The sequence below is a fragment of the Desmodus rotundus genome, chromosome X, assembly GCF_022682495.2.
Source record: "Desmodus rotundus isolate HL8 chromosome X, HLdesRot8A.1, whole genome shotgun sequence".
Lineage (NCBI taxonomy): Eukaryota > Metazoa > Chordata > Mammalia > Chiroptera > Phyllostomidae > Desmodus > Desmodus rotundus.
In genome coordinates, this window is record NC_071400.1 from 14413330 (window position 1) to 14435655 (window position 22326).

The 22326-nt window shown below is 37.7% G+C and overlaps 1 protein-coding gene and 1 pseudogene across 1 annotated transcript in view; both read left to right on the forward strand.

The window, feature by feature from the left end:
* Window positions 1-10258: 10258 nt before the first annotated feature.
* On the forward strand, window positions 10259-10865 carry LOC112299984 (large ribosomal subunit protein uL11-like; annotated as a pseudogene).
* A 5143-nt stretch (window positions 10866-16008) lies between these two features.
* MCF2 (MCF.2 cell line derived transforming sequence) overlaps window positions 16009-22326 on the forward strand; it is a 71343-nt gene continuing 65025 nt past the window's right edge. Inside the window, exon 1 of the mRNA XM_053917264.1 lies at window positions 16009-16032. Coding sequence (XP_053773239.1) covers window positions 16012-16032 — 21 coding nt within the window. The 5' untranslated portion in view covers window positions 16009-16011. The remainder of the gene's footprint in view (window positions 16033-22326) is intronic.

The following is a 22326-nucleotide window of genomic DNA, read 5'->3' on the forward strand; positions in this document are numbered from 1 at the left end:
ATAAATACCTGTCAATAATAACCTTAAATGTAAATTGATTAAATGCCCCAATCAAAAGACACAGAATAGCAGAATGGATAAGAAAACATGACCCACACATATGCTGCCTACAGGAGACCCACCTCAGAACAAAAGACCTACACAGACTGAAAGTGAAGGGCTGGAAACAAATATTCCAAGCAAATGTACAGGAAAAAAACCACCAAATAAACCAGGGTAGTAATACTTATATTAGACAAAATAGACTTCAAAAAAAGAGCCATAAAAGAGACCCAGAAGGTCACTTTGTAATTCTCAAGGGAATAATCCATCAAGAAAACATAAACATAATAAATATATATGCACCCAACATAGGAGCACCCAAATACATAAAGAAAATCTTGGAGGACTTCGAGAAAGATATTGACAGCAACACAATTATAGTAGGAGATTTTAACACCCCACTGTCAAAAATGGATAGATCTTCCAAACAAAATATCAACAAAGATATTGTGGCATTGAACAATGTCCTAGATGAAATGGACTTAACTGATATACTTAGAGCCTTTCAGTCCAAAGAAGCAAAATACATTCTTTTCAAATGCACATGGAACATTTTCAAAGATAGACCACATGATGGGACACAAAACAAGCCTCAATAAGTTCAAGAAAATTGAAATCATATCAAGCATTTTCTCCGACCAAAAGGAACTGAAACTAGAAACAAACCTCAAGGAGAAAAACCCCCAAACACTAAAAAACATGGAGATTGAATAGCATGCTATTAAACAATGAATGGGTCAAGAATGAGATTAGGGAAGAAATCAAAAAGTTTCTGGAAACAAACGAAAATGAACTCACAACAATCCAAAACCTATGGGACACAGCAAATGCAGTCCTGAGAGGGAAGTTCATAGCAATACAGGCCTACCTAAAAAGAATAGAAACATTTCAAATAAACAACCTAACCCTACACCAACAAGAACTCGAGGAACAACAACAAAGACAACCCAGAGCAAGTAGAAGGAAGGAAATAACCAAGATCAGAGCAGAATTAAATGACATAGAGTCTAAAAGGACAATTGTAAGGATCAAGGAATCCAGGAGCTGGTTCTTTGAAAAGATAAACAAAATCGACAAGCCCTTAAGCAAGCTCATCAAGAAAAAAAGAGAGAGGACCCGAATAAACACAATCAGAAATGAAAGAGGAGAGACTACAAGTGATACCACAGAAATACAAAGGATTGTAAGAAACTGCTACGAAGAACCGTATGCCAAGAAATGTGAAAACCTAGATGAAATGGACAAATTTCTAGAAAAATATAACCTTCCAAAACTCAATGAAGAAGAAGCAGAAAGCCTGAACACACCAATAACACCTGATGAAATTGAAACAGTGATCGAAAAGCTTCCAAAACACAAAAGCCCTGAACCAGATGGTTTCACAGGAGAGTTCTACAGAGCATTTAAGGGAGAGCTAACCCCCCTCCTCCACAGATTATTTCAAAAAATTCAAGAAGATGGAAGTCTCCCAAACTCGTTTTATGAAGCCAACATCATCCTAATCCCAAAACCAGATAAAGACATAACAAAGAAAGAAAACTTCAGGCCAATATCACTGATGAACATAGATGCTAAAATCCTCAACAAAATATTGGCAAACTGCATCCAGCAATATGTTAAAAAGATCATACACTGTGACCAAGTGGGATTCATCCCAGGGATGCAAGGATGGTACAATATTCGCAAATCAATAAACATAATACACCACATAACCAAAAGCAAAGACAAAAACCACATGATCATATCAATAGATGCGGAAAAAACATTTGATAAGATACAGCACCCATTTCTGATAAAAACACTCAGCAAAGTGGGAATAGAGGGAGCATTCCTCAACATAATAAAGGCTATATATGAGAGACCTACAGCCAACATCATACTCAATGGACAAAAACTTAGAGCTTTCCCACTAAGATCAGGAACAAGAAGACAAGGATGCCCACTCTCACCACTCTTATTCAACATAGTATTGGAAGTCCTAGCCACAGCAATCAGACAAGAAAAAGAAATAAAAGGCATCCAAATTGGAAAGGAGGAAACAAAACCTTCATTGTTTGCAGATGACATGATAGTGTACATGGAAAATCCTATAAGACTCCACCAAAAAACTACTTGACCTCATAAATGAATTTGGCAGAATAGCTGGATACAAAGTCAATACTCAGAAATCAAAGGAATTCTGGTACACCAACAATAAAACATTAGAAACAGAAATCGGGAAAAAATCCCATTTGATATAGCAACAAGAAAAATAAAGTACCTAGGAATAAACCTAACCAAGGAGGTAAAAGACCTGTACTCAGAAAACTACACAACACTGAAGAAAGAAATTAAGGAAGACACAAACAAATGGAAGCATGTACCATGCTCATGGATTGGAAGAATTAACATCATCAAAATGGCCATACTACCCAAAGCAATTTATAGGTTCAATGCAATCCCTATTAGAGTACCCATGACATATTTCACAGATATAGAACAAACATTTCAGAAATTCATATGGAACCATAAATGACCCCGAATAGCTGCAGCAATTTTGAGAAAGAAGAACAAAGCAGGAGGGATCACAATACCTGATATCAAACTGTATTACAAGGCCACTGTCATCAAAACAGCCTGGTACTGGCATAAAAACAGGCACATAGACCAATGGAACAGAACAGAAAGCCCAGAAATAAGCTCAAGTCTCTACAGTCAATTAATATTTGACAAAGGAGGCAGGAGCATAAAATGGAGCAAAAATAGCCTCTTCAACAGATGGTGTTGGGAGATCTGGGCAGCTACATGCAAAAAAAAGAAAGTCGATCACCAACTTACCCATACACAAAAATAAATTCAAGGTGGATAAAAGACTTAAATATAAGTCGTAACACCATAAAAGTCCTAGAGGAAAACATTGGCAGGAAAATCTCAGACATTCCACAAAGCAATATTTTCACCAATATATTCCCTAGAGCAAGGGACATAAAGGAAAGAATAAACAAATGGGACCTCATCAAAGTAAAATCTTCTGCATGGCTAAAGGAAACCGCATTAAAATTAAAAGTGAAGCAAGTCTTTGGGAAAACATATTTGCCAATGATACCTCAGACAAGGGCCTGATCTCCAAAATATATAAAGAACTCACACGACTCCACTCCAGGAAGACAAACAGCCCAGTTAAAAAATGGGCAAAGGACTTGAACAGACACTTCTCCAAGGAAGACATACAGAGGGCCCAGAGACATATGAAAAGATGCTCAGCATCACTAGCCATGAGAGAGATGCAAATTGAAACCACAATGAGATACCATCTCACACCATTCAGAATGGCCAACATAAACAAATCAACAAACAAATGTTGATGAGGATGCGGAGAAATGGGAACCCTAGTACATTGTTGGTGGGAATGCAGACTGGTGCAGCCACTGTGGAAAACAGTATGGACTTTCCTCAGAAAACTAAAAATGGAACTGCCTTTTGACCCAGCAATTCTGCTGCTGGGATTATACCCTAAGAGCCCTGAAACACCAATCCAAAAGACCCTATACACCCCAATGTTCATAGCAGCACAATTTACCATAGCCCAGTAGTGGAAGCAACGTTAAGTGTCCATCAGGAAATGAGTGGATGAAAAAACTGTGGTACATTTACACAATGGAATTCTATGCAGCAGAGAGAAAGAAGGAGCTTATACCCTTTGCAACAGCATGGATGGAACTGGAGAGCATTATGCTAAGTGAAATAAGCCAGGTGGTGAGGGATGAATACCATGTGATCTCACCTTTAACTGGAACATAATCAACAGACGAAAAAAGCAAACAAAATATAGCCAGAGACATTGAAGTTAAGAAAAATCTAACAATAGCCATAGAGGTGGGGGGAGGGGATAGTGGGAAGAAGGGTTTACAGGAACTACTATAAAGGATACATGGACAAAACCAAGGGGGAGAGTGGAAACAAGGGAGGGAAGTGGGTTTGGCTGGGCTGGGCGGGGAGGGTTGGGGAGAAAATGCTGACAACTGTAATTAAACAACCATAAAGTAATTAAAAAAATAAAATGCTAAATGTTAAAGATAAAGAACGAATCTTAAAAGCAGCAGGAGAAAAGCAGACAATTACCTACTAAGGCATTCCCATAAGACTGTCTAGTGATTTCTCAAAAGAAACTTTGCAAGGTAGAAGGGACAGGCAAGGAGTATTCAAGGTGATGAAAAGCAAGGACCTAAAAACCAGATTACTCTATCCAGCAAAGCTATCATTTAGAATGGAAGGGCAGATAAAGTGCTGTGTAGACAAGGTAGAGCTAAAGGAGTTCATCATCACCAAGCTATTATTATATGAAATGCTAAAGGGAATTATACATGAAGAAGATGATCAAAACAATGAACATTTAAAGGACAATAAATTCACAACTATTAATAACTGAATACACATAGCAAACTAAGCAAACAAGCAGAACAGGAATGGAATCATAGATATGGAGATCATTTGGAGGGTTTTCTGCTGGGAAGAGGAAGGGGGAGAATAAGGGAAAAGGTACAGGGAATAAGAAGCATAAATAGTAGGTACAAAATAGACAGGGGGAGGTTAAGAACAGTATGGGAAATTGAGAAGCCAAAGAACTTATATGCATGACCCATGGACATGAACTGAGGGGGGATTGCTGGAAGGAATAGGGGTACTGGGTGGAGGGGAACAAAAAGGAAAATATTGGGACAACTAATAGCATAATCAATAAAATATATATTTTAAAAAATTTGATGAAATACACATGACAAAGAATTTATCTTCTTCACCAGTTTTTATTGTTGATGCTATTACAGATTTCCCCCATTTCTCCTCCTTTGCTTCCCTCCATCCAGCCCCCGACCATCCTCCCCCAACCCTGGCTTTCACCACATTGTTGTCCATGTCCATGGGCTATGCATATTTGAGGCCTGTCTGGAAAAAACCCAGCCATTGTTAGAATAACAAGAATAGTTTGTATGACATTGATGTAACCTGGCAGCCAAGGAGAGTGGACTGGAATGCTCATGCATGAACAATGATGACTTCACTATACTAGTCAGTGGGGGTGGTAGATGCTGTTGAGTGAGCATGTGCACTGTGTGGCCATTGCTTTCAAAATGACTAAACGAGTAAAGCAGTGAATCTGCATCAGATTTTACATGAAGCTTGAATGTTCCTTTATGCAAACTATTGGATGATTCAGAAGGCCACAGCTATGGGCAAGTGGTGATTGGCAGCTTTATCACAACAACATGCCTGCTCATGCATCATGTCTTGTGCAGAGGTTTTTTTGCAAAATATCAAATCATCCAGGTGACTCAGCCCCCCTGTTCAGTCGAGATTTGGTGCCCTGTGACTTCTGGCTTTTCCCAAAACTAAAATCACCTTTGAAAGGGAAGAGATTTCAGACCATCAATAAGATTCAGGAAAATATGATGGGGCAGCTGATGGAGATTGGGAGAACTGTGTGAGGTCCCCAAGTGCCTACTTTGAAGGGGACTGAGGTGTCATTGTCCTATGTACAATGTTTCTTGAATCTTCTTCAATAAATGTCTCTGTTTTTCGTGTTATGTGGGGCTGGATACTTTCTGGACAGGCCTCCTATGCATATATGTTATTTGACTAATCTTTTAGAGTCCCCCTACCCCCTCCCTCATTTTGAAGTGTACACTTCAGTGGCATTAATTACATTCTCATTGTTGTACAACTATAGTCACCATCAATCTCCAGATCTCTTCATCTTGCAAATTGAAACTCTGTATTCGCTAAAGAATCACGTCCCATGCCGTTCCTTCCCAGCCCCCTGCAACCTTCGTTCTACTCGACTGTCTCTATGAATCTGGCTACTCTAGGTACCTCCTGTCAGTGGAATCATACGGTATTTCTCTTTCTGTGACTGGCTTATTTGACTTATCTTAATGTCCTCCGGTCCATCCACGTTGTAGCATATGTCAGGATTTTTTTCCTTTTTAAAGCTGAATACTATTCCATATTATGTATATACTACATTTTGTTTGTCCATTCTTCTGTTGATGGATACTTGGGTTATTTCTGCCTTTGGCTACTGTGAATAATGCTGCTCAAGCGATACATAGTTTTAGAGATAAACCTATGGTAAACCATCTGTTTCATTTTTTCTTGGTAAGATATCTAGGGAAATTTTGCTTAAAGATAAGATAATTGCTTGCAGGCATTAGAGTACCGTATTTTTCGGACTATAAGACACACCCCCAATTTGGGAGGAAATGGGGGTGCATTTTATAGTCCAAATGTAGCTTACCTGGCTCACTGGGGTGGGGGGCTGTGGTGGTGGGGCAGGTTCCCCCCCCCCACTTTCCTCCTCTAAAACCTAGGTGCGTCTTATGGTCCGGTGCATCTTATGGTCTAGTGCATCTTATAGTCTGAAAATATGGTAATTTGAACTATACTATTATTATTTTTAAATTTCTTTTTATTGTTATTCTATTATAGCTGTCCCAATTTTTCCCCTTTGTCTTCTCCGCCCATTCCACCCCCAACTCCCACACTGTTGTCCATGTCTGTGGGTTATTTATACATGCTCTTTTAACTAGATCATTCCCCTTCTTTCCACCGTTATCCCCCTTCCCCTCCCCTCTGGTTGCCGTCAGTCTGTTCCATGTTTCCATGCCTGTGGTTCTGTTTTTGAGCTATACTATTAAACATTATATATTATGTTAAACAGATAAAACTTTGTAAGTATATGCATTGTTTGCATGGAAATGAATGCCTCTTTAGGTATTCAGTAGTTTAATTATTCCTCCTAAAATGATACCTACATGCTCAGCTTACTAAACAAGCATTTACTTTATAGATGATCTTAATTGGGCACTTTAATCTAGCTTCTGCTTTAATGATTATAATTAGTGGTAATTGTGAATTAGTGGTGACTTAATGTGGTTTTATGTTTTATTTTATAAGTGGTATAAATGTGTGACATACTGTCACGGTTGAGTTTGGGGTATTTTACTGAAGCTCATCAGTGTTTTTCAAACTGTGATCCACATACAATAATCACTCTCAGGGCTTATTTTCCCACCAGACCCCTCTCAACAATTCCTTCCTTATCTGCTTTTTGTAGATGTTTTCAAAAATGTTTCTGCATATGTTTTCTTTTAAAGAAAGGGTTCCCAATGGGGAAAATAATTACAATCTCCAATTTAGAATTTAAATATCTCTTTTGTTCTTTTCTTACAAATTCACTACCTAGTATAGCACTTGTAGGTGTACAGTTTATAGATTAGTCGATGATAACTTACTCTTATAAGAACCTTGCATTCTTTCCTTTGGTAGGTATAGTTTGCTTAAGTGCTAGTTGGTTCTGTCTTGTTTTTTAAAAATTTTTATTGTTATTCAATTACAGTTGTCTGCGTTTTCTCCCCATCCCTCCACCCCACCCCAGCCGAATCCACCTCCCTCCCCCGAGGTTCTGTCTTTAACTCAAGTGCTTACCAGGTTACTTGGCAGGTCTATGTTATATTGTATGTAAGATATATATTACATTGTAATTATATGTTATTTATATTACTAGTTCTACACTGTATCTTATCTGTAGAGACTCTTTGTTTAATGATGCACTAAATCTCTTGGTTTAGAGTTGTACAGTTTCTCCTTTGAGTTTCTTTAAGACTCTTGTTGGGATGCCATAATTCTCTATGATTATATCTTCCTTAAAGATCCTTCTCTTTAAGTCAATTATATAGTGAAGATTTATCATTATTTGATTTAATACTTTGGACTAATTTGATTCAAAAGGTAATTTGGGAATGAGGACTCTCACTCGAGTTTGCCTTGGTTAGATGAATTTGATATTTTTTCAAGTGCACTGGAGAAGACTGTGTATTCTGCTTTTGTTGGGTGGATTGTTCTGTAAATGTCAGGTCATGTTGGTTGAGATTGTCATTCAAGTGTACTGGGTCCTTGTAAATTTCCTGTCATATCAATTATTAAGAGAGAGGGGGTGAAATTTCTAACTAAAATTGTAGTTTTGTCTATTTCTCCTTGGAGCTCTATTAGTTTTTGTTTCATGTATTTTGAGGCTGTGTAATCAGGTACATAAGCATTTGAGATTATGTTCTCTTGATGTATTTATTGCTGCTTGATTATCAAGTGATCTTCTTAATACCTAGTAATATTCTCAACTCTGAAATCTACTTTGTTGAAAATTAGCTTCCTTTGAGTAATTTTAGCATGGCATATCTTTTTCTATCCATTTGATTTTAATGCACTTGTGCCTTTACATTTAAAGTGTATTTCTTGTAGGCAGTACTGCCTGTAGCTGTGTCTTAATTTTTTATCCAATTTGATAATCACTTTTTATTGGGTTGTCAAGATCATGTACATTTAATGTGATTATTCATATGGCTGGGTTTAAATCTACTATCTTACTATTTGTCCCATTAATTTTTTTTGGTGGGGGGTTTCCCCCATTTCTGCTTTCTTTTGGATTGAGTATTTGTCATTGCACTCTATCTCCTTTGCCATTGTCATATTTTTATTGCACATTGAATTTTTTTGTATCCTTATATCTCTGTTCCCTTAAATTCAGCTAAATAAGAATTACAATTAAACTTCTTTAGAAATTTCTATTTTTGTGAGCTAAATTCTAAGGCCACCCTACAGTTTTCCTCTTAAAATAATTTAAGAGGAAATTAAATTAAATTAAACACATGGGCACAACTATTCTGTGCCCATGTGTTAGGCTGGGTGTAGAGTGGAAGTTTAAACATGTGTAAGTAAGGCTCATCCCTGCACTTACGTGGCTTTCATTCTCACTGTTCCTCATGCTCCAGGCTGCAGAGGGGGTTATGGAGTGGGATGCACATTCAATTTTAACCCACGGAGGATTTATGGTCAGTCTTTCTTTGTACTGGTAGGATTTCTATACCATTGTTGCTATTACTGCTTATATTGTGTCTTCCATAAAACCATTAGAACATCACTTATTTCCTACAGTTGTATCCTGTATTCTTTGATGCTCACCGTGACTCTGAGTGGTCAATTACATCAAAGTTTCCACTTGCTGTCAAACCTCCAATTACCTGTTTTGAATTTAGGCTCATTGCATTGGTATAGAAACAGTTATTATTTCCATTGTCCAATTTGAGATATCAACTATATTTTTGACTACACATTCCATGACATTTTATTCTAACTATATTCACTCATTTTGTGCTAGCGCTCTCTCTGTCTCTGTCTGTCTGTCTGTCTGTCTCTCTCTCTCTCTGTCCATTTAGAAACCACTCTGTCACTTTTTAAACTTAGGAGCATGGTCTCATTTTGGTTTATGCGGAGATATCATCCTTATAAAAGTTACATTGGCCAAAAACTGTCTCCTAACTGCTCCTCTCAAATGTAAAAATTATCTTTATTGTATTGTTGTCACACAATTATTAATTTGCTTTATTTTTAAATATCATTTTAGGTGGTCGGGGAAAGGACAATGCTTGGATCATTACATTTCCAGAAAATTGTAATTTCAAATGTATATCAGTAGAAGTGATAGAAAAAGTACTGAGTTATTTGACATCTGTTGCAAGGTATGGCATTTTCTAACACTTTTTCAATTTGTTTTATATTGGATACCCATATGAATGTAATAACAGGAAAATGGCTTTTTAGTGTGACTGTTGTTATTATTGTAAATGATCATAAGATTCACCTTCAGGGCACATGAGAAACAGAAGGGGAAGTTGTCAGTTACCTTAATTGTTGTAAAAATTATATTGAGGATTTATGAATACAAAATTGGGGGTCTAGAAGTATTTATCCCTATAAAAAACAGAAGTTGAAAATGATGATCATACATAAAGCCTTTAATTTGTGTAAAAGCAAATCTTACTAGCCAAGAGTTAAGGTAGCTATTCTTCATTTCTTCCAAGGATAAAATAAGACTGAGTGTTAAATAGACTCAAAAGTGATACTGGAATATATTAGGAGGAACTTCTTGATATTGGAGAACATTTGAGACTTGGACAGTTTAAGAGGGAATATTTCAAAAGCTTCCTTAAAGATTTTATTTAGGTCGGAGACAAAGTTTTTAAAAGAAACATTTTCTAGTTACTGATCCTGAAGACTAAGGGGGCACAAATCTAGGATGATGAAATTGTAAGGGCACTCCTTGAAGATTGAAAATGGTCTTTTTAGGGAAAATAGAAGTTCTAGCTTTCAGCTGTTAGCTTAGAGGGGGCTTAGGTTCGGCTTTCTTCAGTTGTCTTGAATCTGGGTTCATCTAAAACCAGCTGCCTCCACCATGCCACCGAAGTTCAACCCCAATTAGATCAAAGTTATATTCCTGAGGTGCACTGGTGGGGAAGTCAGTTGCATGTTTGCCCTGCCCCCAAGATTGGGTCCCTGGGCCTGTCCCCCAAAAAGGTTGGTGATGACATTGCCAAAGCCACCTGTGATTGGAAGGGTCTGAGGATCACAGTGAAACTGACCATTCAGAGCAGACAGGCCCAGATGGAGGCTGCGCCTTCTGCCTCTGCCCTGGTCATCAAAGCCCTCACAGATCTACCACGAGACAGAAAGAAGCAAAAACAAAAGCAAAAACAAAAACAAAACATTAAGCACAGTGGAAATATCACTTTTGATGATATTGTTAACATTGTCTAATATGTGCAGCACTGTGCTTTAGCTAGAGAACCCTCTGGAACCATTAGAGAGATGCTGGACAGGCCCGGTCTGTGGGCTACAGTGTTGGTGGCCACCACCCTCATGACACCATAGATGACATGCGCAGTGGGATGCCTGGCCAGTTAAGAACCACAAAGGAAAATATTTCAATGAAAGATCATTTGACAACCAAAAAATAGTTCTATTATCCACTAAACTGCCTTCCCTAAAAGGGTAGACTAGATATAAAAACATTTTTAATAGTATTTTTCCAAATGAATAAATGATCATTGATTTATGGTGAATTGCCATGGCAGGTTAAATCTGATGTCATTAAAGACAGCTGCCTATAAGATTTACCCGTAACCAAGTCTACAGTATTCCAAATCCATTTTAGTGACCTGTCTGCATTACATTAATCATTTGACCCTTTAAAAAATTGACAGTCATGCTGAAAAGAAAATTTTAAAACTTTTTTATTGATTTTAGATTGAGAGAGAAAGAGAGGAAGGGGGGCAGAGGCATTGATTTCTTGTGCCATTTATCTATTCCTTGGTTGATTCTTGTATGTACCCTGACTGGGGATTGAACCCACAACCTGGGTGTATTGGGTTGATGTTCTAACCAACTGAGTTACTTGGCCAGGGCTCCTGAAAAAAATTTTAAATAGTGAGTAGTGGAATATGGAACAAATTTGGTTTTCCAGGGTAGCACTTTGTGATAGCTTCTAAATCCAAATCTGTTTTCCATCAAGACATCAGATGTAAATGAAATAATCAAAAGTAAGCATATACCTAGCAAATTTGGATTACTACTAAGAAATACATATTCTTTTCTCTTATCTCGCAGGCAAAATGGATCTGACTCCCGGTTTACCATTATTCTTGATCGACGATTAGATACATGGTCTTCTGTCAAAATCTCTCTCCAGAAAATCTCAGTAAGTACCAATGCATTTTTAAGTAGCTTCTTACTTTTGTTTTACATTATACTTTCTGTTTGTGGGGGTATAAATTAATTTGATAGTGATGGAGACAAAAAATTACTGACGGAGACAATAAAATAGATGGGATGATAAGGTGGGAAAATAAGAAGAGTTGGCACAGGAGATTGAGCTAAACAACTCCACCCAAAATAAACCTAATGTGAAAAGATGAGTAGGTAATGGTTCAAGTTATGAGTGAGAAGAGATTCATGGTTCCCTATGTCTTTCAGAGCTAGGCAAGTTTTTATGGGAACTTTTAAGAAATGCAAAGAGCTGTGTTGTATACTCACTGTAATATGAAAAAAGTATAAAGAAGGAAGTTTAAGACAGTAGTCAATAATCTAACAATCCAGAAATAAGCACTTTTTAACAAGTGTATCTTTCCAGACTTCATGCCCCCCACCTGGGATAGGAGTAAGGAAGTGAGTCACCTGCAAATTGACATATCTCCCCTATTGGAATCTAGTCCCTGGCTTCCCAAGACCCGGATAGAGAAAACTGTTATCCTAAAAAAAATGTTATGACAGATGCAGTGCTGTCCACAGGGAAGACGATCTCTTACATTATTAGGCTCACCTGGATGTAGTGGCATTGTCTGACACTTCTCTTTTGTAGAACAGGAGGGAGATGAGGAACCCATAGTCTCCTTTTGAGCCGGCAAGAGTGGAGCTGTTTGCGGAAGCACATGTTGTCAACCTCCTCTATCAGATCAGAGAGTGCTTGGGAATCAATATACATTTTTCGTTGAGAGTCCAACATCATCAACAATCTGAAATTTTTACTTTGCCTCCTGACACAGGAGGCCACGCCCAACAGAGAAAGTTGATTTATATGTGACAGCGAGACAAAAATCTAGGCTGTTGGACTTCTGAGCCTGGGTTTTTTCCACTATACTAAGTTGCTAACAAGTGTGAAAAATACAGTTGATGCTTGAACAACACAGCTTTAAACTATGCGGGTCCAATTACACACAGATTTTTTTCATTTTTAAAAGATTTTATTTATTTATTTTTCAGAGAGGGGAAGGGAAGGAGAAAGAGAAGGAGAGAAACATCAATATGTAGTTGCCTCTTAAGCGCCACCTAGGGAATTTGGTCTGCAACCCAAGCATGTGCCCTGACTGGGAATCGAACCAGCGACCCCAGATTTGGTCACAGGCCCGCACTCAATCCACTGAGCCACACTAACCAGGCCCAGATTTTTTTTCAATAAATACTATAAATGTACTTTCTCCTCATGATTCTCTTAACATTTTATTCTCTCTAGCTTGTTTTATTACAAGAATATAGTATATGATATATAAAATATGCAAGATATGTGCTAATTTACTGTTTATATCATCAGTAAGACTTCTGGTCTACATCATGCTATTAGTAGTTAAGTTTTGGGGAGTCAAATGGTATATGCAGATTTTCGACTATATGGGTGGTTGGGACCCTAATCCTGCATTGTTTAAGGGTCAACTGTATACTGGAAATCACATGGTAAAATGAATGAGATCATTATTCTTTTCATACCCAGTATGAATTACTACTCATCTTAGGCAAGTCAGCAAATTATTTTTGTTTTGTTTGTTTAGTTAACAGAGGTGTTTAATTAAGCAATGGAGAGACAAGTTAACACCAGATTGACACAAGTTACTAAAATAAAATAACAAAGCCTTGAGTTTGTATAATATCTTTTTGCCTTTATAAAAGCAGTCACATTTATTAAGTAATATTGATTCTCTTTATTTCCTGATTAAAGTACTCCAGCAGTGTCATTATTATAAGCTTACAGATGAGAGCATTGCGTTGACATAGACACTTCAGAAAGGTTATGTGAGATCAAATAGCTAATAAAAAGAGCCAGAGCAAGAATTGAATTTTCATGAATTTCAGTTGGTGCCCTTTCCACCTGCTGCTTTCTATGATTCTCCAAATTAATTGTGCATAGGCAAATAAATTCGGTGTTCTTTAGAAAAAGGTAAAATTTCTTTGGAGAGTAAATCTGCCCTCCATATAGTGTTGGGCCTTATCAATAGTGCTAAATGAAGTAACAGCTATTTACCTTCCACTGGCTTATTAGGGTCAGTCCTTAAGCATGTTGAGCAGACTTCAGTTTGTGACAGTGATCAATTATTTTATACCAAATATAACACTTGTTACAATGAAACTTTTAAATTACTCAGCCTAACTTGTTGCTTTTGGCCATAACTACCTGCTTGATTAAATTAATTTTTATTGAGTGACCATTTGACACACGGCATCAGTTTTTTTTGTCAAGTTTTAGTGTTTTTTAAATTTTTTAAAAAGATTTTATTTATTTATTTTTATAGAGAGGGGAAGGGAGGGAGAAAGAGAGGGAGAGAAATATCAATGTGTGGTTGCCTCTCTCGTGCCCCCTACTGGGGACCTGGACCACAACCCAAGCATGTGCCCTGACTGGGAATCGACCCAGCGACCCTGTGGTTCACAGGCCAACATTCAGTCCACTGAGCCACACCAGCCAGGGCTCAAGATTTATTCTTTTACTAATCAAATAGGTTGCTTGGAATAGAGGTCGTCTTTTTCCTAAAACAGAAATACAAGATTCAGTTGTGATCCCATTGATTTGGGGTCAACAGAGGAATACTGACTTGATCTTTGGGAGGTAATTCTCCCCTTTCTATTTTCCTAGGAATGCTTTGTTACTGAGGAAGAATGAACCATGGTTCAGCAAAGAACTGGGCACTCAGGGTCCCTTTGTTCTCATAACTGTCAAATTAATGGCACTGGGAAGGAGTGGGGTACAGGTGATGGCAACATGTAACTGGTTATAGGTTAAGTGTTTCTTTTTTTAAGCATATTTTATTAATTATGCTATAACAGTTGTCCCATTTTTTCCCTTTTATCCCCCTCCACCCTGCACCCCCCACTGTCCTGCATTCCCCCCTTAGTTCACGTCCATGGGTCATACATATAAGTTCTTTGGCTTCTCCATTTCCCACACTATTCTTACCCTCCCCCTGTCTGTTTTGTGCCTACCATTTATGCTTCTTATTCCCTGTACCTTTTCCCCCCATTCTCCCCACTCCCCCTCCCCACTGATAGCCCTCCATGTGATCTCCATTTCTGTGATTCTGTTCCTGTTCTAGTTGTTTGCTTAGTTTTTGTTTTCATTTTTTTAGGTTCAGTTGTTGATAGTTGTGAGTTTGTTCTCATTTTACTGTTCATAGTTGTGATCTTCTTTTTCTTAGATAAGTCCCTTTAACATTTCATATAATAAGGGCTTGGTGGTGGTGAACTCCTTTAACTTGACCTTATCTGGGAAGCACTTTCTGCCCTTCCATTCTAAATGATAGCTTTGCTGCATAAGTGTTTCTTTTTAACATTTTAAATGTTTCTGCTTGTGATAGTTTGCATACCTAAACTCAAGAGCACATTAATTATATCTCAACCATTTGGCACTGTTTGCAATAAAGGTCAATACTGAATACAAGCTAACTTCAAGAGCAACAGTTGGCATTCAGAGAGGATTTGTGGTGAAAATTGCCATTGCATAGATAGGTGTAAGTGTCTTTGGTATATTATTTTAAATGAGTATCTATGAAATAGTTTTATAGTTCATCTTGACGACCTTAATTTGTAGGTTCTAAGATAAACTATGCAGTTAGATTATACTTCATAATTTGTGATAGGAGACAAGATTATTTTAGTTATACGTTCTGGAATATTAATTTGGGAGAGAATCCTATCCATCTTAGAAAATTTGCATGTTTTATTCTTTCTAGATTAGCATCAGGAAAAAATTTCACAAACTGTCAACTTTCACCAGGCTGAAACACAGAATAGAATTCAATTAAAAAAATAGAATTGAATTTTAAGTTATAGACCAGGGTAGGACAAGGAGGAAGGTATCAGTTAATACTACCTTCACAAAGATTCTTACCATTCCACCTTAAAAATCAAACTGCGCAGAGGAGAAAGCCAGTCCCATCAAGCCCCTAGGACGAGAGTCGAGAGTCGGGGTTTTTTTTTTTTTTCCCTTTCTTCACTCTTAGGACATGCCTGATCTTCTTGAGCAGTCCAGCACAAGCTAATCCATGAGGTTCAATCAGGCTAAGTAATTGGGGAATGTGTCAACTCTGAATTACAATGAGCAGCAGGGAAGGATTTGTCAGCTGACTAATCAGGGATAGTGGTTTTCTTACAGTGCTGCCACAGTGGTAATGGAAGCTGCTACAGCTACGGTAGCTTTGTTTGGTAAAGATTTTTGGCTGCCGCTTTTCAATACTACCTCAGAAGCAGCTCATATTTCATCAATGTTGCATTGACAATTGGAAAAGAAGAGTGTTATTGTGTATAAGCGAGATGGCAGAAGCAACTCCCCCGAGAAGCAAGATGAGGTTCAGAAGGAATGCGGTAAGGGCTCTGCCTGCAGTCCTGGAAAGCCTCTTCCCAAGTTCAAGTGCAGGGATGCTGCAGCAGGGTGCTATAGCACAAACTGCTGAATGGGGCTTTTAAGGACAGATGGAGAGAATGGAGACTTGTATTTGCATGGATTGCATTGATGTGATTACTGTGGTGATGCCGTAGGGAAACGTAGAATGTAATTTCAAAATTTAAATGTAATCAGGTTTTTTATAAGGAAGTGCCGATAGTCACTTAAGACTATATGGACAATTTTGAGTCACTTGGCAGAGTAGCTTTAAATTACTGGTTAAAATAACATCTAACAGGAGGATTCATTCTTTCTTTCACTGTGGTCAAGTACAGTATGATATCATGATAAGGCCTGGAGACAACTTCATCAGTATTTAAAAAGGAAGCCCTCCCTGGATGTTACTGTACTAGTGAAAACATTTTAAAGTCTAATGAATTGAAGTGTTTCTGATTTTAATTCTTCTCCAAATTAAAACTTTAAAGATACAGAACTCTAGCATATTGACAACTATTTTTAAAGGAAAAAAGAGTGACTCACTTTTCATTATAGGCTAGAAATCTTTCCTTGCAAATATGTTTCCAACATTTTTTGACCTACAATTGTTCCTTTATTAGCTTATTTGTATACTAAATTTCCAGCAAATTTCTATATTTTTTCTGGGGGGGGAGGAATATGAAATAATAGTAGCTAATTTAACAACTAGTTAGCAGCAGGAATTTAAATGCCACTTTTTCTTTCAAAACTTAAGGTAATATTATTTATGTTATGATTTAAAATATAATACTTGCTCATCAAAAATATTGATACAACACACTCAAAAATAAAGATCAGACATACAAAATAACATTTGGAATCAAAAGTAAGATAAGGGAGATAAATGAATAAGAATGTTATTGTGGTTGAAAGCCAGTGACTGTAATGAGTGAGTAAATGAGTTATGTTCTAAAAAAGCTCTTAGCACAGAATGCTATTTTAACATTACAATTTAGGTTACGAATCTTTTTATTTTGACAACACTGTATCTTCAGATCTACAAATGATTTTGTATAATAGGAATAATAGCTTCAGACTTTTAATAGACAATTTTGGGTATACGTGTAGCACCTGTGTAGGTGCTTTGCAGTATTGGGTACAAATGACATTAGTTCTTTTGTTATCAAAAGTAACTGACTTAAGCTTTCAGAAAGCTCATAATTCCTTTATATATAGATGCTTTTCTCAGTGGCAAACTTAGTTTCATGTATATATACACATGCATTAATATACACACAAATAAATACAGCACACAAGTACTCATTGAAGAGAGACATCTAGTACTGTGCTACACACAATATACATTACCAAGGTAAATATGGAATGGCTATTGAGCTGAAAGAGTTTTCAGTCAAGTAGAGAAGGTAGGACATGTTCATAAATAACTAAAATGAAAGAACTTCTACCTGGTGGGGAAGTCCTCATAAAGGAGGCGACATTCGTTTAGACCTTATGCAAAGGCATATGTTTCTCTTACCTTTCTTTGATTCTTGCATCCATTATTCTCTTAAATGAATTACTTTAAGAGGCCCTTAGGAACAGATACCTTGACATTGATTAGATTAAGTCTTAAAGCCCAGAACTATAGTGTAAGACAGATTTGTTCTGCTTACATGGATAGAGCTTCACCAGTGTGAAAACTGTGAAACTCAGCTGATGCCACAGTGCTTTAACTTTGGAGAATCTCTGCAGTTGGCCTGATTCTGGAGACTGTGATAGGTGGTACCTGACAGGATGCTGCAGTGGATTTAAAGTCCAAACAGAGGATTATATTGGTTACTAGGTTCAAGTTGCAGTAACTGTGGCTGAGTGAGAGGGATGAGATGAGAACAGATATGTGACAAGAAGGGCAACCCACAAGGAAGGAGTATTTCTTGGAACTGTGCTGCCCCTGAGGTCACTTGGCAAGTTGTTTGGTGATTTGTAGAGTAACTCATACTTTCTGTACTCTTTAGGGTGGGATGGGGTATGGAAGAGTGCAGAAGTCAGTCAGTCACGGCCTTGGAAACGCTGTTCTGTAGCTTGAAGTTATGAGATTTTCCCCAGCCTGTTCTAAACAGCTAGTTTGGACCTTATCAAGGCTAATCACATCCAACAACTCAACATTATATTCTATTATAATATTAGATTATAATAGTTTCTGTTCAATGGGCTCCATGATGTCAAATCATTTCCAACAATGTGTTTGGCTGTTAATGTTTGTCCCATTTTGTAGATGTTCATGTCAAGTCATTCCTAAATGCTAGGCAGCAAGTCTGAGTGTGCATTCAGTCCATGCACTGTTAAGTACCTGTCCTGAAAAGTATTATGTGCTGTGGAAAAAGCTCACCCTTAGGATTCAGGTAGGCCTGGGTACCACTGTTCCCTGTCTGTAACCTTGGGCAAGTTATTTCACCACTCTGCTTCAGTTTGCTCATCTGTAAAAAGGCCATCATACCTACTTTACTGCAATGTTACAAAGAGTAAATAGAGTAATATATGTAACAAGCCTGGCACATATGTAATAGGCTTTCAGTCAAGGGTTCCCTCTGTTACTGCATTTCTTTATCCTAAATATTTAAAAACATAAAAGCAATAAAAATATAAATGGGTTTATTAAATATTTTATTTGTTTATTTTCAGAGAGAGAGGAAGGGAGACAGACAGAGAGGGAGAGTAACATCAATGTGTGGTTGCTCTCAAGCGTCCCCTACTGGGGACCTGGCCCACAACTCAGGCATGTGCCCTGACTGGGAATTGAACTGGTGAGCCTTTGGTTCTCAGGCCAGTGCTCAATCCACTGAGCCATACCAGCTGGGGCTATAAATGACTTTTATACTAAAGTAACCACACTTTTTATTAGATAAGCCATTTTAGACAATTTTAAAGAAATAACTAGAATGAATGAAAAGTGTGCATAAAGTATGAGTTGCCTCTGTTAGGTACTGCACAAAAGAAATGAAATGAGGTGAATTTCTAGACTTTGATAGTGAAATGGTGTATCAAGTTTATGCCTTTTCGTAGTGTTATTGCTGTCCTTACTTTTGTAAGTCCACATAACTGGGTGACCTGAGGGGACGTGTGAGAAGGGAGTAAGTCACTTCTCTAGGAGGAAAAGGTGAGAGAAAGCTCATTTTGTGCCCATGAACCTGAAGAACCAGTAAGAACTGCTGCAGCGGGCTGGGGTGGGGCCATGCACAGTGATTGGATAAATGACTCAGCCCTATGAAGATAAGCAACATATTTGGCTTTTACTCGAGTACCTTTCAGCAGTCACATGTTGGAACTCCAAACAAACAAACAAACAAACAAAAGCACAATGCCTGCAGTAAGCTAAAAGCAACAGTTTTCTCTCTCATGCTTTTTTAAGGGGAAAAAAATGACAAAATAAAGCAAGTGTGACCCTTGCCCACATCTCTTTGCTTTTTCGATAAGTTCCTAAAAATGATTTATAGTTTTAAATTCTAGGGTTTGATATTGGAGAAAATAGAAACTGTGCCTTTTCATGTTTATATAACCATACAGATTACAGAGCCTTAAAGCAGCATGCCCAAGAATTTACAAATGTAGTTTCTCCAAACAAAAATGGGAAAGCTCAATGGTCTTGTGATATATTTGCCGTGAGATACGTGCATGCAGATGATACTACTTATGATACGTGATGTGCTATTTGATTGCTCATTTGAATACTAGCTTTAAAATGGGTTGTCTTGAATGTTTACTTATGTAAATATCTATATAGAGGAAAAGCACTGTCTCTATATACCTATCTACAGGCACATTTTAGATCTAAATGGGCTTGCAGGTTAAAATTTCTCAAGAGTTCTCTGTCCTCTCTAGATTCTCATTGCAAGCAATCGCAGACAGAAAACTGTACACATTATTGATATGGGCCCATGTTCATATATATGAAGCTTTAATTCAGAGTTTGCAAACTAGTAGTCCATAGATGTGTTTTGTTTAGACCATACATTATTTTGTTTGTTAAAGTGTTTACCAAACTTTCAATTTGTTTCCCATTTTAAAAAATCTTAAAGTTTCGCCCTGGCTGGTGTGGCTCAGTGGATTGAGTGCCGGCCTGCGAACCAAAGGGTCACTGGTTTGATTCCCAGTCAGGGCACATGCCTGGGTGGCGGGCCAGGTCCCCAGTCAGGGGTGTGTAAAAGGTAACCACACATTGATGTCTCTCTCCCTCTCTTTCTCTCTCCTTTCCCCTCTCTCTAAAAATAAATAAATAAAATCTTTTTAAAAAATCTTGAAGTTTCACAGAGAAATGCGGATTTCTGGCTGCTTTGGAGATATCAAAAGACTTGGCAAAGCTGGGCCCACCTTTCCACATGACAGTTAGCTGGAACTGAGTAGTGAGTGCCTCTCCCTCAATGCTTTCCAGTTCACCACATTTCCTATTTCTTCTCATCATCTAGGAAGAGTGTGAATTGCTATTTTCCACCTCAGTCAGGCTGAGTTTTAATTAAACCCTGCCTACTTCATGCATTTACATTATTCCCCTAACACATGGTAGGCATTCAAGTTTGTTACCTTTGCTTTAGGTTTCATGTTTAGATTCTTGACCTTAAACCTGATCCTTGTACCATCTTTGTTATGTTGCCACAAATTCCTCCTGTTGATTGTTTTACTGTCCACTAGGTGTTTCTCCGGAGGAAGGAAAGCTAAAATGAACGCACACACACACACACATACACACGAGTATATATATATTCTTTTATTTTTTCAATTAAAGCTTGTTTAAGTGTTTCGCTCTGTACTCAGATGAATCTGGTCTTTAATTCTGCCACTTATGAGCAAGCTATAAGTTCTTGAAAAATAACCTCACAAAACTTCAGTGTATTAGTTTTCTTTTTTTAAAGATTTTACTTATTTATTTGTAGACAGAGGGGAAGGGAGGGGAAAGAAAGGGACAGAGACATCAATGTGTGGTTGCCTCTTGCACACACCCTGCTGGAAACCCAGGCATGTGCCCTGACTGGGAATCGAACCAGTGACCCTTTGGTTCACAGGCTGGCACTCAATCCACTGAGCTATACCAGCCAGGGCAGTGTATTAGTTTTTTATTGCCGCTGTAACAAATTACCGCAAACTGTGTGTACTCTTAATATATGAATATGTATTCTGTTAATGTTCTGAAAGTGAGAATACCAAAATGAGTCTTACTGGGCTAAAACAAAGGTGTCAGCAGGGCTTTGTTCCTCGTGGAGGCTCTAGAGGAGAATCAGTTTCTTTGACTTTCCAGCTTCTAGAGGCGCCCACATCCCTTGGCTCATGGCGCCATGTCACTCTGACCTCTGCTTCCGTCATCACCTCTCTTCACTTACTCTGGTCCTCTCGCTTCCCTCTTTGTCTACTAAGGACCCTTGTGATTACATTATTCCTGTCCTGATAACCCATGGACATCTCCCTATCTCAAGATCCTTAATTGAATCACATTCACAAAGTCTCTTTAGTAATGTTACATTTTCACAAGTTATAGGGATTAGGATGTGGACCTCTTCGGGAAATCATTATTCTGCCTACTACACTCAGTTTTCTCCAGCTGTGAAATGAGGATAAAACAAGAACCTAATGCCTGTAAAGTACTTGGCACAATGTCATAATAATGCTCAGGATTAGCGTAATGTTTGCAATAGGAATTTAATAAAAAGCAACACTCCCACCCATGGCAATATAGCCAATCTCCTTTTCCTACCTTAAGTCTTTGAGAGGCGCCAAATATATACAAATATATATTTATATGTCTTTTTTTTTGCTAGAGAGGGAGAAGCTATGACATAAAAGTAGTCATTCATGTGAGCTTTTGGATTTGCTATAATTAGACAATATGGCAAGCACCTGTTTCAGTTTGGGATCAGTGAATGGGCCTGGGAATGAAAAATCAAGTGTATTTGCTACATCCATGGGATTTAATGGGCATGAGGGATAGAAACAATATACCTGGTCTGAACAGTTTAATTTAGTTTTGTAAAAATATCTGACAAATCAAATGAATTGTTTCAGTGCCACCCAATTATTTAGTAGTTTTACAGCTATTGTGTACAAGTTATTTATTCATCCAAATGGAAAATTTGCATGGTAGCTGAATAAAGATCTTGAAATTATTCTGCAATCAAAATATTGTAAGTGTTATTATACAGGCAACAAATGAAGTTTTCATCCTTGATAGTGCATTTTCTTTAAAAATGCAAATTTTTGTGGGCTTTTGGGGATAAGCAAGTCACTAAATATTTTCAAAGAATTAAGGAAGG